General features: G+C 45.1%; 1 protein-coding gene across 1 annotated transcript in view; it reads right to left on the minus strand.

Annotated features, from left to right (window-relative positions):
- The window catches only part of JAK3 (Janus kinase 3), a 50,966-nt gene that overhangs the window by 5,469 nt on the left and 26,230 nt on the right, over positions 1–19,267 (minus strand). Inside the window, exons 14-22 of the mRNA XM_048497808.1 lie at positions 18,930–19,014; positions 17,915–18,048; positions 17,361–17,499; positions 10,932–11,083; positions 7,466–7,616; positions 5,888–6,012; positions 4,812–5,001; positions 3,743–3,867; positions 1,424–1,596 (exon numbers count right to left, since the gene is read on the minus strand). Of these exons, the coding sequence (XP_048353765.1) occupies positions 1,424–1,596; positions 3,743–3,867; positions 4,812–5,001; positions 5,888–6,012; positions 7,466–7,616; positions 10,932–11,083; positions 17,361–17,499; positions 17,915–18,048; positions 18,930–19,014 (1,274 nt within the window). The remainder of the gene's footprint in view (positions 1–1,423; positions 1,597–3,742; positions 3,868–4,811; positions 5,002–5,887; positions 6,013–7,465; positions 7,617–10,931; positions 11,084–17,360; positions 17,500–17,914; positions 18,049–18,929; positions 19,015–19,267) is intronic.

The following is a 19,267-nucleotide window of genomic DNA, read 5'->3' on the forward strand; positions in this document are numbered from 1 at the left end:
CTGGATCAGACCAGAGTCCATCTAGTCCAGCTCTCTGCTACTCGCAGTGGCCCACCAGGTGCCTTTGGGAGCTCACAGGCAGGAGGTGAAAGCAATGGCAGCTTCTGCTGACATTGCTTGAGCACCTGGACTGTTAAAGAGCATTTTGCAATCTCAGATCAAAGAGGATCAAGATTGAGGTAGCCATAAAATCGAGCTTCTCACTCCATAAATCTGTCCAAGCCCTTTTAAAGCTATCGGGTTAGTGGCCATCACCACCTCCTGTGGCAGCATATTCCAAACACCAATCACACGTTGCGTGAAGAAGTGTTTCCTTTTATTAGTCCTAATTCTTCCCCCCAGCATTTTCAATGTATGCCCCCTGGTTCTAGTATTGTGAGAGAGAAAAATTTCTCCCTGTCAACATTTTCTACCACGAAAATATGTATGTGTAAGTATACAGTTCTGTGATGGTAAATATATACATGTACACATTCTTTATACATTGTACAATAGATTAGTAGAAATAATACATATGTTGTGATTGTTGCCAGTGTGCACACGGTTTTTATGTGCTGGTATTTTTTCGCATCTGTGGTGCCTTTTTGTTGTTATCAACTACTTGGAGCCTGGCAGCGCTAGCATGCAAATGAACCTGAGAGATAGGAGACTTGCTGCAGGGTTTTAAGTTCAGGTCTGGAAATAGGCAGTTCCCCCTTGCCTTGAATTGCAAGTGGCGTCCCCAAACACTCGAGGGGACGGGGGACACCACCGCTTGCTTTTGTTGAATATTCAATTTGGATCACAGTCATTTTACACCTCTTTCTATACTGCTGTTTGGGCACTAAGGTAGAAGCTGATATGCATTGCCTAGGCAACTCTTGTGTGACGTTGAGTATGTCACTCGCTGCCATACCTCACCTGACATTTCTAACTCCTTGCCAACAGATGCTACAGGTGAGTAGCAGCAGGTATTCTCAAGAGATAGCTCAGTTTAAATTGTGTATATTTCACCCATATGAGACTGGGGAATTGGTGCAAGAGAAAACGGGCATTACTAGCAGAGTGAGTTTTGTAGGCAGGTTTGCAATGACAGTAGCATCAGTACCGGACTAGGAGATTTGGGTCCAAACCCGCACTCTGCATAGAAATCTTGCCGAGTGACTCACACATGCTCAACCTAACCTACCTCGCCAGAGTTCATACACAAGGATAAAAAAAAATGGAAGGAACTATGTAAAACCATATTGGGGAAGGCAAAGAATAAATGAAGTTAAATAATCGTACACACACTCTCGCCCAACTGAACTAGAGCTACCAGTTTATCTCAGCTCCATTCTCTCATCCTCACAGCTTGGCACAGAATTCAAAAAATCTGTCTCCTTCCTCCAAATGCAAACAGAGATCCCAAATGCCCATGAAAGCTACAAGTGTCCCCCCCTACCAGAAAATGGGACTCTGTCCAGGCTCTCGAACCACATAATACTCCTTCCCGTGCGGAAGAATTTTGGCCAGGCCAAAGTCCCCGATCTTGACACGGTTTTCGTTTTCCACCAAGATGTTCCTGGCAGCCAGGTCTCTGTGGATGTAGCGCTGAGACCCCAGGTACTCCATACCCTGTGATGAAGTTGGGGGAAGGGGTGTCAAAAGCAGCCATTTTGTTATTCAGTACTGGAGGATGAATATTGGGGCCCCTCTTTTTGTGCCTCCAGTATTTAGATTTCGATGGCACATTGCCCTCAAATGGGAAGGTTCCCTTTTGCTGTCATAGCTAACAACTTCTGATGAAACTTCTCTTCCCATAAGCACCGTCATGCAGGATTAGATCAACGCTCCATTTGGTCCAACATCCTTTTCCCCATAGTGGTCAGTCAAATGTTTTTCTAGATGTTCACAAGCAGTGCGTGATGCCTAAAAGCTTCCCTTCTACATTCAAAGATAAAACTCTTCCGAACATGTTGATTTGATTTAGTTATTATGGATAATAACTCTGGTTTCCCCACCTCCATAAATATCCCCTTATCCCCCCTTATCCCCCTATCATGATCCTAGACCTATAGTGTGGCCTACAGGCCTGAGGAAAGCCTATATTAAAGTAGCTAAGGGGCCTACATATTCCAGGTACCCCCTGAACCTTGTGATTGGTGGAAGGGAATTTGCAGGGAAAACTAGGACCAATCAGGTGGTTGTGCTTGGGAAGAGTTGGCCTGAAGCAGGGGTCCCCAAACTAAGGCCCGGGGGCCAAATCAGGCCCCCGGAAGACATTTATCCAGCCCGCTGGGCAGAAGCGGATCCCCCCCCTTCTCTATCTCCTTTTCCCCCAGGTTTACCAGAACAGTGATGGCCAGGCTGACTGGCTGCTCATTCCCAAGCGGCCGGAGGACCCGTGCCAATGCAACAAAGGAAGGCGGCACGAGCTGTCTTTCTCCTCCTCCTGCCGCAGTAGTACTTGATCCCCCTCAGCTGGGGAATGAAGCTTTGCAATCCTCCATGCTATCTGTTGTAAGCTAACAGGAATGAGTGCCAAACTCCAGGCGACTGGCCCCTGGAGGGGACCGTACCAATCGCGGCAAGGGGAGAGAGAGAGCTTCAGGGGCTGGATTGGAAGGGGACTTGCCTTGAGAGGTGGGGGGCTCGGCCAGGGGCGGGTCGAGGGCGGATGGATGGTGCCCCCCCCGCAGGCGGCACTTGGTCCGGCCCCTGGCTGGGCTCTGGCCATGCGTGAACTGGCCCCCTGTTTAAAAAGTTTGGGGACCCCTGGCCTGAAGCCTAGATCCAAGATATAGCTATACTCTGTTTCACATAAAGATGTTAGTTTGGTCAGTTGAGGGGCAGCAGTTGAGAAAACTGTGTGCTTCCTTAGAATATATTTGTGAAAATATGAGAATTATCATTCATATTTGTGCACTGCCCTTGTCAAAACCATTATCTCGTGCATTATTGAACATGGTACTTTGATTCAAGAGTATTTATGCCAAAACTTTTAAACAGGTGAGGGGAGCTGGGCTAGATAGGCTCTAGGACCCAGAGGGAGCATTCTACAACAAAGAAGTTCTGGCATGCTTTGTTCTGTGGTGAATATACAAACCGCTAACATTTTTATGTGAAACAGAGTATAGGAACAGTAAAGATAAGATGCATTAGGTTTGTATTATTTTGTTTATTGGTTTTTACTGATTTCATCTTGTTGCTTGGATTGTTGTTGTTATTAACCCTTTTTAATAAACTGTTTGTTAGTCTACCTGGGCTCTCATGCCTAATTTGGTGACCTAGAAGATATTCCCTGTTGTGAAAAGAAACACTTTGGGGCAGTGAGGGTGCTCTGGGCCCACCTCAGTTTTAGGCCCTTCCCAGAGTGGTGGCAGCCAATAAAAATTCCCCTGCCCCCATACTTATGGCACCCCTTTTTTAAACCGCATGTTGCAGGACATCTAAACCTATCAGTCATCTCTTTGTTGTGGATTTTGGCAGGGAAATTCTGGCTGGCTTCTTACAGGTGAGTTTCCTAGCTAGATCTGAGTCCAGTAGCATCTCAGAGACCTACAAGATTTTTTGGGTATGAACATTCAAGTGCCCAAACTCCCTTCGTCAGATAACTTGACTTTCGAAAGCTTATATCCTAAAAAGTTAGTTGGCCTTTAAGGGGCTAGTAGACTTGAATCTAGATGTTCTACTACAGACCAACACAGCTACTCCCTGAAATTATCCTTATTTTCTTGTCCTTTTTTTAAAAAAGTTTTGAGTGTTGACAAACTTGGCTGACCTTGCAGACTTGCCAGGCGTACAGCAGTAGCTTCTTTAGGTCCAGCTGCTCCTGGTTTTTCTGCAGGTAGTTCCGCAGGCAGCCGCTGGGCAGGTATTCCATGACCAGGCGAAGACAGTTCCGGCCTGTGATTGGGGCAGAAAGAGAGAGTTTGAAATGATGGTTGGGGTGGTAAACCTGCATTTCCTGTCCTGCAGTGGTCTCTAGAAGCCAAAAGTTCGTTAATTTGGGCCAACAAATTTGATTTTGAAAGTAAGTTTTTTAAAATTATCCTTTGATACTGTGAGCAGTGTGGCTCTTGGCTGGGGAGGGGGAAGGAAAGTATTGAACCATGCAGCTGGAAGGGACCTCAAGAGTCATCTAGTCCAGCTTCCTGCACAATGCAGGAAATTCACAACTATCTCCCTCCCCTGACTCTCCCAGTGACCCCTGCTCTATACTCAGAGGAATGCTTAAAACTTCCAGGATATCTGGCCAACATGTCCTGGAGGAAAATTCCTTCCTGACACCAAGGTGGCGATTGGTGTTACTGTGGGCCAAGGTGACCAGACGCCCTGCTTTTGGCGAGACAGTCCCACCTTAAACCAATTTGTTCTGCGTCCCGCGGGGTTTTTTAACTGTCCCGATTTTTGGAAGGCTGCCGCACTGCCTTCTGGGGCGCTCTCCTTTTCCAGCCAGGGAGCCCCCCAGAAGGCAGTGCGGCAGCCTCCTGTGCTGCCGCACTGCCTTCTGGGGCGATCCCGCGCCCTGTCACAGGGCGGGAAACAGGGGAGCGCCCCAGAAGGCAGTGCGCTCCTGCGGCTGCGCGCCCGGCCCCGGTTTAAAAAGGTGAAAATCTGGTCACCTTACTGTGGGCATGTAAGAAAGGGCACAAGAGTTGAACACTGGGTCTTCCCTTTCTGTTCTCCTTCTCATGATCTACCTAAGTTCACAGAATCAGCACTGGGGATACTGGGTGACAACCAGCATTTCCTTTGAAAATGGAAGCTCCATTTTGCTATCATAACTAAATTGGCGCTAATAGGTTTCTCTGCAAGATCAGACCCACTAGATCAGGCCAGACCCTCACCTCGACTATAGCACACCCCCCGGTAGGCAACAATGAAATCGTGGTGTAAGGAGCGCAGGATAGCAATCTCTCGCTCAAAGTCCAGTCGGTGCTCCGGTGAGCTCTGCTGCAGCCGCTTCACAGCCACTAGCTCCCCGGTGCTGTCGCCCAGCGGGTCGTAGCAGCAAAGCTCCACACTCCCAAAGTTCCCCTGGCAATGAAAATAAGTGTTTTTGAGGTAATTTTTTTTTAAAATTGAGGGAATAGCTTCTTCTATCACCCCACCCCCCGCTTCTATCATTCTGAGTCAGGGACATGGCAGAAGCCCTGCTGGATCAAGCCCACGTAGGTCTCTCTGGTCTAATTTCTTGCTTCCAACGGTGGCCAATCTTATGTCCCCATGGGATGCCCAGAACCAAGTCATAAAGTCAGCTAGCCTCTTTGTCCCTGCCATTTAAAGGCAGACTGCCCCTGAATGTGGCAGTTCCATCGAGCTGTCAAGCCTAGCTGTTGGACCTTTTCTTCCACGAATTTATCAAAGCTTTTTTTAAAAAAACAACAACAACAACCCTGTACGCTAATGGCACATCACTGCATCTGGCAACGGTGACTTCCGTTAGTTAATTATGCATTGTGTGAAGAACCACTTCTGCTTTAGTCAAGTTGTGAATCAACTGCCCCTGGAAAAGTCTAGTGCAGGGGTCTGCAACCTGCGGCTCTCCAGATGTTCATGGACTACAATTCCCATCAGCCCCTGGCAGCATGGCCAATTGGCCATGCTGCCAGGGGCAGATGGGAATTGTAGTTCATGAACATCTGGAGAGCCGCAGGTTGCAGACCCCTGGTCTAGTGCTATAGAAGAGGAAGAAAATGTGCCCTTCATCTACCTTTCTCACCTTGTGAATAATCTGATAAACCTCTACTACAGGCCTCCTGATTCATCTTTTCCCCCCTAAAGTCCCAAATTCATCAGTCTTTTTTCACAGGCTTCATGATCTCCTTCATTTGACAGGGCGACCCGGCTTGTTCTCTTAAAGCCAGCGCAGGCCTTTGATCATCCCCATTCTTTTTGGTGAGGGACAAATAATTCCACGCACCTTCCCCAATACTGAGATGTATTTTAGATGGCGGTCTTCAAACAGGGTGGGGTTCCGGCACATGGAAATATCCACATACTCTGCAAAGCTGTTGATGGCTGGGAGGTCCGAAAGAAGTTCGTAATCTAGAAGGCACAGGAGATGGATGGATGAGGGTGGTGGTTATTATTATTGTCGTTGTTATTAGGGTGTTGTGGGTTTTCCGGGTTGTATGGCCGTGTTCCAGTAGCATTTTCTCCTGACATTTCACCTGCATCTGTAGAGGCAGAGGACCTGAAGATGCCAGCCACAGATGCAGGCGAAACGTCAGGAGAAAATGCTACTGGAACACGGCCATACAACCTGGAAAACCCACAACAACTCCAGTGATTCTGGCTGTGAAAGCCTTCAACAATACATCATCATCATCATCATCATCATCATCATCATCATCATCATCATCATCATCATCATCATCATCATCATCAACAACAACAACAACAACAACAACAACAACAACAACGTCATTGTTGTCATTGTTGTTATTTCAATTTGCATGCTACTCTTCTCCTTGCAGGCTCAGGGTAGCTTCCAACATAGAATAAAAACACCATAAAACCAAAGTTAAAACAACAGATTAAAACCCTGACTGATGCCCAGATACATTCTACATATTCCTATGCTCAACAACATAAAAACAGAACAGCATAAAAAAGAAGAGCTTGGATTTATATCCTGCCTTTCTGTCATGTAAGGAAACTCAAGGTGACTTACAAGCTCCTTTCCATTTCTCTTCCCACAACAGGCACCTTGTGAGGTAGGTGGGACTGAGAGAGTTCGGAGAGAACTGTGACCAGCCCAAGGCCACCCAGCAGGAATGTAGCAGCGGGGAAAACAAATCTGGTTCACCAGATAAAAGCCTGCCCATATGGAGGAGTGGGGAATCAAACCCAGTTCTCCAGATTAGAGTCCACCTGCTCTTAACCACTACACCACACTGGTATAGTGGGGGAGGGGCAAAAGGTGGAGAAGGGTTGGAGAGAAGGAGCCATCTGGAGGATAAAACTGTAGGTGCCTCAACCATAAGCCTAACAGAACAGCTCTGTCTTACAGGCCCTGTAAAATTGCATCAAGTCTTGCAGGGACTGCGAGAGAATTCCGCCAGGTTGCGACCAAGGTCAGAAATGCCCTGGTCCTGATTGAGGCCAGCTGGACATCTTTGTAAGGGAAGAAAGTGAAGTATCATTTGCCCTGTTCACCTTTAGTGGACAGTTAAAGGAGGGGAAAGATTCGGTTCCCATTAATAGCTCTGTACCAGAGATCATTTTAGTAGATGCTTTTTTACTCCCTGGAAGAAAGTCCTGCCAAACTTGTTCTTCTGTTCCACTATCAACAACTGAGATTGGTTACCTCTCACAGGTCCGTCCCTAGAGCCGCCAACAGACCAGAAACCCGTTAACCAAGTTTGCCGAATCAAACTTTTGCAACTCTTTCTATGAAGTATGATCAAGTCAGATCCTACCAGGGTTCAAGGGGCAGCTAGTGGGGAGGTGGTTTCGCAACTGGCAGCTCAAGCCACAGGGCGGGAAGGAACGTTACCAGAAGTTATGAGGCTGTTGAGGTCACGGATGATGGAGCGAAAAGCCGGCCGCTGCTGAGGGTTGTAATCCATGCACTGGCCTACCAGGTTGGCTAGCTCTATCCATTTGACAGGTGGGAGCGTGCGGCGGTCTTGATAGAATTTAAGTTTCTGCAGAAGAGGCAAAAGAGAAAGGTTTTAGGAAGAAAATGACCTCAACTTCCTAATATCCATTAACAAATGGAGGCTGACCCTATTGAATTTTGCCTGCTTGGACATCTAGGCAGTGGTCAAACAAAGGTCTAGAAGCCTTTCTGTACTGGCAAGGAAGAGGAGACCCTGCCCTCAATCTTGAATGGTAATTCTTGCCAGGAGATTCTGTAGGAGCCGTTGTCACAGCTCAGATAAGCTGTGCAAGAGACCAGATGCATGTTGATTTGGAACAGAAGTTGCACTGAGAACAAAACAAAGGGGTTGTGGGGGGAGGGAGCTGTCTTGATCTTGCTTCTACCTTGAACGGATCAAGCCTCGGATTTTTTTATCTTCATGCATTTTTCCGTTTCTCCGTAAGAAGCGCACATTTTTCAAAAGCACACATTTTCCAACAGTATGTGTATCCACAAATCAGCACTATACATCGACAAACTGCATTTTGATTGACACACTGATTGACAAACTGCATTTTGAATTGGCATGGTGTTCGACACAAACAAATATCCAGAGCAAAAGTGAAAACGAGAGAACCAAAATTCTTGACAAAAATAAGCAAAATGGGGATTGTTTAGGCATCCCTACTTTTAACTTCGATTGCAAGGACACATAAGGCATTCCCTGTTGTGGTGCTGTGTGGTTTCCGGGCTGTATGGCCGTGTTCTAGCAGCATTCTCTCCTGACGTTTCGCCTCCATCTGTGGCTGGCATCATCAGAGGATCTCATAGTAGGAAAGCAAGTGGAGTATATTTACCGTTGGAGTGTCCAGGGTGGAGGAAAGAACCACTGTCTGTTAACAAGTAAAGGGTGCAATCAGCAAGCTAGATTTACATGTGTTGAGTGGTATCCACCCTAGTGACCTTGCTATCTTCATTGTTACTCACATGCAAATGGGTGGATCCCACTGAACACATGTAAATCTAGCTTGCTAATTGCACCCTTTACTTGTTACCAGACAGTGGTTCTTTCCCCCACTCTGGACACTCCAACAGGTATATATACTGCACTTGCTTTCCTACTATCAGACCCTCTGAAGATCCCAGCCACAGATGCAGGTGAAACGTCAGGAGAGAATGCTGCTAGAACACGGCCATACAACCTGGAAAACCCCACAACACCCCAGTGATTCCGGCAGTGAAAGCCTTCGACAATACATTCCATGTTGTGCTGTGCTGCTCTCTGCTGGCAAATGCTAAAACTGCACCTACATCTTGTGTGGCTCATCCCTTCTTTCTGCATGCCTCATCTTTTAGATGGGGATGCACATTCATTTGAAGCTGAATGGGTAGCGGAAGTCAGGATAGAGAAAAACTACTGAGGATGAGGATGAACAAAGGAACACCAGAATAGAAGGAAAACCAGATTATTTGAAATGGAAGGGGGATTATTGTAGGCATTTAATAAATATTAGCAGAGTAAAACAGAAGTGACAGATTATCCGTTGCTTTGTTATAAACGAGTTTACTAGCTATTAGGAAGGGTTACATGGAGATAAAATACAGTGGAACCTCAGTTTTCGTTGGTAATCCGTCCCAAAAAAATTGATGAAAACCGAAACTGATGAAAACCAAGGCAAACTTTTCCATAGGAATCAATGTAAATCCAATTAATCGTTCTAGGCACTCCAAAAAGCATACCAAAAACACATTTTTGGTGAATAAACATAGTGTTTAATGCTGAAAACAGTAACAAACAATAACAATAGGACCAGCTTCAGAGCCAGTGGACCAATGTCACACAAGAAAGCTGTCCAAAGAGGTCTGTTTCTGATGCCTCTTTAAGATTTGTCTGAAATGGGGCAAGACATTGTCATTAAACAAGTTGCAGACACGGCCTGCAACAGCTTTGTCCAGGTGAATTTTCTCCACAAACCCCTGCACCTTACTGCAAATTGATGAAAACCGAGACAAATTTTTCACTGAAAAAATCGATAAAAACCGAAACCGATGAAAACTGAAGGCAACGAACACCAAAGTTCCACTGTAATAAATCCTTTCTTTCCTGTTACATATCTACATTACTATACTATACTACATTACTATACACTTGGTTACATCTATCTATCTGTTATCTCCTCATGGTCACATCGTGTCTTCTGTCTCGTGTCTGATGGCGACTGAGCTGTGCGCTTCTTCTTCAAACAAAGAAACATAGTTAACTTTATAGCTTCTGGCATACGTGACCACTGGCATGTAAGCAAGGTCTAACTCACTGACCAATAGCTAATCGATAGCGCAGGTCATAAAACAATGACCTCAGTAACTGGTTTACATACAAAACAGTTCACCCAGACCCTTGCAAAAACCTAACAATTATGTCTCCCTAAGATCTATTATTGCTGCTGCTTGTACTTTGGCAAATTCCATGTCAGGGCTATTCAAGAAAGAGTTTGGCAACTTTGTTGGCTATTACTATACCAAGCAAATAGATGGAGCAGCTGCGTGTGGCTGACAATTTAAAAGGAGACACTTCCCCTGCTAAATGCCACAAGGGCGAGAAGCTCATAATCAAATACCAATGTATTCAAAACAAGCAAACAAAATCCTTAATGTAGACAAGTATCTATTTGAGGAGCAGGGCATGAGTTTTGGTTATGGAAAACCTCCATTTGTGCATCCAGCCAGCAAGAAGCTTGTTAAGTTTTGGATGCTGGCTAAAGACGTGCTTATTTTTCCAGGGCCTTTGTTAACTGTCCTTGTCTTATTTGATTTGTTTTTAATGTTGTTTAGGGCTAGCCCCTGTTTCATTACTCTTTCTGTATTTAGGCATCACTTCACTTCCATAAATTTCTGTGTGTGCTTCTTTTGGTTAGAGGAATTGCTGATCTTTTTTAAAAAAAGCCTAGTTGCCTTTCTTTGTATGTCTTGCTTTAATAATTGAAATTATATTAAAGGACTATACTAATAAGACCCCTGTGGCACAGAGTGGTAAGCTGCAGTCAAAGCTCTGCTCACAACCTCAGTTCGATCCTGAGGGAAGTCAGTTTCAGCTCAAGGTTGACTCAGCCTTCCAAGAGTCAAGAGCCTTCTTGAGTTTCAGCTCAAGATTGACTCAGGTCAGTAAAATGAATACCCAGCTTGCTGGGAGTAAAGTGTAGATGACTGGGGAAGGCAAATTCTGTAATTTTTGTACAAGCACAGCATAGTCCTCTAAAGACCATCGGCAATTAATTTTGCTTCCCTCACTTGTATCATACATGGTGATTCCACTAGCTTCTTCCAAAGGGGAAATGGGAAGCAGGAAAGCTCTTCCGTTTCATTATGCAAGGAGACTTACCAAGCCCGGCTCTATGGCAGTCAAGGGCATGCTCCCACTGTTAAAGATCTCCCACAAAGTGGCACCAAAACTCCACTTGTCTGATTCCAGAGCAAGATTCTTGGGGTCCTCCAGGCACTCTGGGGCCACCCATGGGATACGGTCCATTAACACTGTGACGGGAGCAAAGGGGAAGAAGAGACAGATCAGCGGGTGTGTATAAGGTGGGAACAGGATCAAATGTACTCTCTCAAGGTCAAGGACGGAGTGAGGGGGAACTGCGCCGTGGGCATGCATCCGTCCTGCGCCCCTGTCATGCCCCCTCCCCACCACCTTCCCCCTCCCCACGCCCAGTGGTGGGATCCAAAATTTTTAATTTTAATGGGATCCAAAAATTCTGATGGTGGTGGGATTCAAACAGTGGCGCCGTCGCACACACGCACCTCCAGTCCCTATTGGGCAGCGAGGTTGCTTTAGTAACCCCTTCTCGGCACTCAGAAAAAATTAGTAACCACTTCTAGAGAAGTGGTGAGAACTGGTTGGATCCCACCTCTGCCCACGCCCCCTGTAGGAGTGTGGCCCTCCGCCCCTTTGGCACTACATTTCTCTCTTTCTCATAATACTAGAACCAGGGGGCATACATTGAAAATGCTGGGGGGAAGAATTAGGGTTAGGTGATTGGTGTTTGGAATATGCTGCCACAGGAGGTGGTGATGGCCACTAACCTGGATAACTTTAAAAGGGGCTTGGACAGATTTATGGAGGAGAAGTCGATCTATGGCTACCAATCTTGATCCTCTTTGATAAGCATAAGCATAAGCATAAGCATCAGCATAAGCATTTTATTGTCATTGTGCACGCACAACGAAATTTACAGCAGCATTCCTCGATGCACACAATTTCAGACTCATACATCATCATCCTCCACCCATCCCTACACAGCCCCAAATACATCAATATGAAGCAGCGGAGTTTAGCATAGCCACAGCTCTAGAGTAGAAGCTGTCTCTAAACCTTCTTTGTCTCCTAGTTCTGAGGGGTCTCTGTATCAGTCTGGCCAGATGGTAGTAGCTTTAAAAGAGAGTGTGCTGGATGAGACGTAATCCCTCAGAATATTTTGGGCTTCATTTAGCTTCGGGCATTATATGGATTTCTTCCTGAGGGAGAGGGCAGCCGAGCAATCGCACTTTGCAGTGGTGATCACCCTTTGGAGCCTTAGCCTCTATTCTCGGCCACTGTGCAACTGGGAGAACCCTACACATTTGCAGTAGGTTAGGACCACTCTATAGCACAGCCGGGTAAAAGGACACCAGGAGTTTTCCATCCAGTTGCTGCTTCCTCAAAGTCTCAGATAAGTACAGTCTTTGCTGGGCTTTCTTAACCACCGCTGACAGTCTGTAAGCCTCCTAGGTCAAATCCCTTTCTTAATCATAACGCCCAGAAATTTAAAACCTAGCCACCCGGGCTCCACTTGATCTCCATTTATAGTCAAGGGCTGAATTTCTGAGCTATTCCTTCTATAGTCCACTATGAGCATTCTTTGTCTTGTTAGTGTTAAGAACCAGGTTATTTTCCCCTGCACCCATGAGAGCAGTTCCCGGTCCACTTCATTCCGAGTAAGGCAGACCTTATCCTCTCAGAGATGAGCCCCACCACCGTTAAGCAGCCATCAGTAAATTTGATAATGGTGTTACTATAAGGATAGACAGGAGTACAATCATATGTATAAGCAGTGAACAGTAAAGGACTCAACATTAATAGTTCTGTGGCGCTTCCCATATTTAGAGTAAGAACTGAGGGAACCTGATTTCCCCAGTCCTAACCCTCTGGGAACGATCAGACAAGAAGTCCCCTAATCCACAAAACAGATTGGAATGTGAGAGTCCAAAGGTCCACATGTTTTGTCACCAGTCTTTTATTGTGGCGATTAGCATAAATGCGGAACTAAAGTCCCGCAAAGAGCATTCTCACAGACATAATTCCCCTGCTGTTCCAGATGCGCCAAAGCTGTGTGGAGGCTAATGCTTAGCAATGGTATCCTCCTCAGAGATCTATTAAGTCCATATCTTGAACTGATGTTTATCAAATGTATCTGGAAGGCAAGTATTCAATATGCCTTATGGGACCAGTTTTTTCAAAACACTTCATGATGATGGGGGTGAGAGTGCCACTTTGGTCTATAATCCTGAAGATTGTCAGCAGGAAATCTCTTTGAGTAGTGGAACAATGGTGGGAAACTTCCAAACAAGATGGAATGGTGGGACTGGGATAAAGATCGATTAAAGATCCCAAGTAAAAAAACACCAGCCAGCTAGTTCGCTAGCGATTCCTTTAACACCGACCGGGAATACCTCATCCGGGTCCAGCAGCCTTCCTTGACTCCACAGCCTCCAAAACTTTACAAGGCTCTCACCTCATGTTCCTCCACAGTGAGGTGTGAGCTGTAATCACTTAGTGCAGTGGTGAGGACCTTTGGCACTCCAGATGTTATGGACTACAATTACCTTCATCAGCCTCTTCCAGCATGGCCAATTGGCCATGCTGGAAGGGGCTGATGGGAACTTTCAGTCCATAACATCTGGAGTGCCAAAGGTTCACCATCGACTCTAGTGGCTGTGTGTCATCTCCTTCTGATAGACCTGTTTCAAAGCTTGGGCAAAAGTGATGTAGAAATTCTCTCACGCCAGAGAAGAAGAATCCTCATCCACAGAGATGTCATTGGTTGGTTTTATGATTGGTAATTTGTTTGAACTTCCCCCTGCCACATCTACACCTCATGTTGTTATTATTAAAATAATCTTCACTTTCTCTTATAACTCATCTTGGCTTGTCGAATGCTCCTCTTTGAGACTGGCTCTCACAAGACTATACTTTGGTTCATCCACCAGATCTCGAAAGCAATATTCCTGTCAGTGCAAAAGTCGCTGAACCTCCTTTGTCATCCAGGGTTTTCCATGGTTGAGTAAATCCGATGCGCTTATCCACACAGTAAGAGGTGTCTGTGCAGTAGGTGATATAACTCTAGAACAGCAGTGGTATACTCCTCCAGATCTGGGTGGTAGGAAACATCCCAATTTATTTGTCTCAAAACAATCTTGAAGCAGTTTAGAGGCATCATCAGGCCAGGATTTTACAGTCTTTATTACAGGCAACACCCGCCTCCCAAGTGGAATATATGCTGGCGCCAGAAACAGTGACAAATGGTCTGACTGACCCAAAAGTAGTGGTAATTGTATCACCTTGTAGGCATCCCATAACGTTGGTATACACTTTATCCAATGTATTGGATCCTCTAGTAAGCAACGCAACATGCTGGTAGAGTTTAGGGAGCACTGTTTTTTAAAATTAGTATGATTAAAGTCTCCTCCTACTCAAATGAGCACAGCATCAGGATGTTTTTTCTGCTGGTTTTCAAATAATGTTAAGGCTAGAGAGGCTCAAAGCCATGGTGCAGCATTAGCATCAGGTGGAATGTATACCGGCAATCGATGATAACCACACTAAACTCCCGTGGCGAGATATATAAATCTGCATCTAATAGTCATACTTTCCAATTCCCTTGAGTAGCAGTGACCCCCTGTGATGCTTGTATTAGTGCACCAGCTCTTATTCACAGAGGTTTAAACCTCCTTTCTCTAAGCCTCTTGGGAATGCTTTACTGCTTCTGTCCTGCCGGAAAGAAAGTGAAACCAGAGTAGTTCAACTGCCGCGACGGGAATTTGTGAGTGAAGCCAGGTTTCTGTAATTAATAAAACACAGCTGTTCTTGCCAAACCTGCTCTTCACAGTCTGTAGCCCTAATTCACATCCATTTTGTTGATAAGAGATTGTGCATTGGGTAAGAGTACCAGTTTGGAAGTGCAGACTTGAAACTACACCTTCCCAGCTTAGTAAAAACAATTCAGCCCGCACCCTCTCTTCTCCCTTCTGTCCCACTTAGGCCTCAACCTTCTACCAGGAGGAATTGTAATCCAGGAGGTTCCCCGGGTCCTAGCTGCTTCTGCCGGCATATTGTGAAGACATATGAAATCTTCCTTAATTGTGCCATATTTCACATTTTCAGTCCAATTTGTATTAAAGACTTGTCAATTATAAAAACTTCTTGTCTAATGAGGCATGTTTAAAAAGCACAAAAACAGAGCACACAAAGACAAAACACAAAACATCCACACTACATCGAGGGAAAGCAACCAGCCGCCGCAGTTTCCCGCGCAGCCATCCCTTCCTGGGGACCGGGAAGCTAAAACCTAATGGCTTGAGTTGAAGAGTTGAGACGTTACGGAGAGGAGAGGGGAGGGGGGGGGGGTTTGAGACGTTGCCGAGGCCTTGAGGGAACCTCCGATGAAACCGGGATCTGAGATTGCAAATGCCTTAACAGTCCAGGTGCTCGGGAGCAACAGCCGCAGAAGGCCATTGCTTTCACCTCCTGCCTGTGAGCTCCCAAAGGCACCTGGTGGGCCACTGCGAGTAGCAGAGAGCTGGACTAGATGGACTCTGGTCTGATCCAGCTGGCTTGTTCTTATGTTCTTATGCCACTGCTCAAGGTGTCAGAATTGGGCCTTCTTAGTCGGGATGAGTGGCCTGTTGCTATGGTTTTACTTAACAACCTTGACAGGTGATCAGAGGCTCAGCAAAAGGGTCTGGATGATTTTTAACCGGATGGAATGTTTATTCAGTCTTCAGAACATGATGCTTGTTTGTCCCACCTACCTTAATTCAGGATGACTGGACACTTTGAATTTAGTCAGATAAAGAACAATGTATTGTCTGAGGAAGGAAGGACATTGAGGCTTAACAACTGTCTTTGGAAACCTGATGTAGGATTAGTAGATATGCTGTTTTACTAGAGGAGCCAATCTATTTCTTGTATGCACTGGGATGTCGCTGAGCTTGCATTCAGATATGATGGGTCAGCATGGAGTGTTGCTGAAGGTTGGGCATATATTGGGAGATATGGTCCTTCAGATATGTGGGGTCCAGCCCCGATGTAAGGTCATTTCATTTAACTCAGATACTGACAGTCTTATGTATCTTATCCTCCCCCAGCTTCATGAATCTAAGTGGTGGCGGGCAGTGGAAACTCCAAATAATACTTTTCCCCTGGGATTTTCCTGGGAAGCCTTGCAAATGCTGCCTGCTTCTCTGAAATCTTCTCTCATTTTAAAAAAGGCGACTGCTAGATCAAGAGTTTCCTTAAGTTCTTGCAGGACAAGGCGAGAAGCAATTGCTCCCCCCCCCTTTTTTTAACATCAAATTTAAAAAAATCAATCACATATAGATTTTTTTGAGTTTACTCCAGGAGCTCAAGCATAGATGGATAATCACTAGGGGTCAAGTTGTAACTCCCTTCCCTTTGCTCTATGTTACAAGGAAGGTTCTAAAAACTAATCGTGGTAAGAGCCGGAAATGTCCCACTGGTATCACAGCCATTCAAACCATGGAACATATATATTGCTCGACTGCCCCAAATACGAGGGATCTAGGACCAGACTTTTTGCTCTTTGTCCTGTAATCTTTAATGAATACTCTGCTGTGGGGAAGATTACGTTTCTACTAAACAATTCCGCCCCCGAGATTTTAACTTTTGTAGCTAGGTTCCTTATAGAAACTTTGAAATGATTACCTGTGATGGTTCTCATGTATGGGATACTTGTTTGGACAATGTTGGCTGTTATATGGATTCTATGCCTAATAAAGGTTTATCTATCTATCTATGTATGATGCCAACAAGGTCAGCCAAAAAATTTTTTTTTTGTAATGTAATCAGTGGTTCCACAAAACCTTTGAATCAGGTGTTCTCACTCTACATGGGCAAGGGGTACTAAAAGGCCTTGAGTCAGCCCTGCTTGGAGGTGAACCAGCTAGCCATTCAAAAAAGAAGATACCCCTGTATACCAACTTTAGGTTTTGAAATGTAGGCTGTAGGCAAAAAAAAGTTTAACATTGTATTTTGTATTGTTTGAACTGGAAAATTAAATAATACCTCATTGAAAGTATACTCTCTGCATTCCTTTTTCTCTGTATTTAATGAGATTTTTTAAAATAAAAAATTCCCATATGTGAAGAGAACTAGAAATGGATTTTATTTTCTCTCTGGGAATAATTTCTCGTTGGCTCTTCGATATTTGCTGAATTAGCTGTTTTTTGGAAATTGATTGGGAGTTCATGTCATTTAAGATCAAACTGTATGATTGTGATCCTAAAGTGTTGATATGTATTGCTGAGAGTATTAGTAGGGGAGACCCATTGGCACTAAAGATGTTATGGACTACATATTCTTATCAGCCCTTTTCAGCATGTAATAATTTGCCATGCTGGCAGAGGCTGCTGGGAATTGTAGTCCATATCATCTGGAGGGCCAAAGGTTCGCCACCACGGGTATATATAAACATCAGGATTTACTTTTATTCTGTATTCAATAAAGACATAAAAAAGAACTTCACAAACTCACATTCTTTGGAAAGGAGGGCAGTGCTGACTCCAGGGTCACTGAGTTTGATGAACGGGGGCATTTTTTTCAAGGCATCCCCCTCCCGGGCTAGAAGCACCTTCTTGGCAGAGATGTTGCCATGGATAATCTTCTTGTCCTCCTAAGGAAGAAACATTTATTAGTGTTTGCCCTACAATTTCAATGCTTAGCTGACCCTGTTGAGATACATGGTCACTTCTGCACAATGTAAGCCTAGTTCTCCTTCTGTCACTGGTGACATGGGACTTTCCCAAAGTTTGTGTGCCTGTATCGCATCAGTGTTGTTTTTTCCTTTTTGCATGTGTTTTGCTCCCTCTAGTGGTTGCTTTGATATTACCTCACAATGCAGGGAAAGAAGCTGGTGATACAGCAATGTAATATTGAAGCAACCACTAGAGGGAGCAAAATAAGAAAAAAATGAAAATAAAAAGTGCAGAGAAGCCCTTGATCAGCGTTCAATGAATTGAGCACTGAGTGTGGATTTGAGCAGCTGGTGAAAGCTGGAGGAAACCTGGTGAAAGCTGGAGGAAACCTACCAAGAAACTGAGGACGTAGGCTAACTGCTTTGCAATCTGAAGTTTCCACGTGGGTGTCACCTTGCCAGTCGCGTGATTCCTCCTCAGGTAAGTGTCCAGGGCTCCATGTCGGATGTATTCCTGTACCATGATGTCTGCAAAAGGGAAGAAGCTGAGTCTAATCTTAGAAATGTTTGTAGCTTCATCTGTCCTTCCATTCAATGCCTGTGTTATTTGGAACCAGTAAAACCCTCTGTGGCCTGCACCCAGAATGCTTCTATACATATCTGCCCAATTGTTCAAATACTTGCTGCAGGTCTGGCCTTGGGTGCTCCTACCTTCACAGGTGAACTGGATACCTTCTGGAAATAGGGCCTTCCTAGTGGTGGTACTATCTCTTCCCAAGTTGTTGTTTGACAACTACCTTGATGGTTTTTATTCCCCCAGGGAGAATGTTCACTGGGACATTTTGATAATTTAGTGTTGCTTTTTTGAAAGATGAATTTAATGACATCATACAGCCAAGTCTTGATTGGTTAGGGAATAATAGGAAAGCATCTTAGTTGAGTATGAGATCCCTGATTGGCTGGGATTGTGCATCTCTTTAAGGACTGAAGCAGCAGCACAAATGGGAAAGGCAGGATTTTAAAAAGAAGAGATGTGAACGTTTTCACCGTTAAGGGGTTCTTGGAAAACACTTCTGCCTCCCCAAAGCATTAATTTCAACCAGATGATGAGAACTGGTGACGTTTTAATGCGCTTCAGTCTGTACTCTTTAGTAACCAGGCAAACAGCCTTTGGATTCTGAAGCATCCCTTCTTTTCCGAGGCCTAGATCAGGGGTGTCGACTCTGGTGCTTCAGATGTTCATGGACTACAATTCCCATCAGCCCCTGCTGGAAACTGTAGCCTAGATGGACCTCTGGAGTTCTGGCTCAAAGCAAGGGTCAGAACCCCCAACTTCCTCTGTTTTCCTTTTTTAAAGAACCTTGGAAGGGGAGAGAAAGGGATGCCAGTGTGGGTCAGAAGGACTTTACTTTCCGCTCCCACGCAGACTCCATAAAGCAGGATGAGGTGCTTATGCGACAGCTGGCCAATCATGCTGGCTGCTTCTAGGAAAGGCTGCAAGGAGGACACAAATAGAAGCCAGAATGAAGAGGCTAGGACTGAGGGGTTGTGACGTGTGGTGAGATTCAGGTTGGAGACTAGATGCTTTACAGCTTGTCTTTGTATCTGCTGGACTAACTAGCACTCTTTAAGCTTTCCACACCCAGGACTTGTATTTTTCCCGCATGTAGGTTTGCCAGCTCTTAGCTGGGACATACCTGGAAATTTGGGGGTGGATTCTGGAAATGGTAAGGTTTGGGAGGAGAAG

The sequence above is a fragment of the Sphaerodactylus townsendi genome, linkage group LG05 (genome assembly GCF_021028975.2).
Source record: "Sphaerodactylus townsendi isolate TG3544 linkage group LG05, MPM_Stown_v2.3, whole genome shotgun sequence".
NCBI lineage: Eukaryota > Metazoa > Chordata > Lepidosauria > Squamata > Sphaerodactylidae > Sphaerodactylus > Sphaerodactylus townsendi.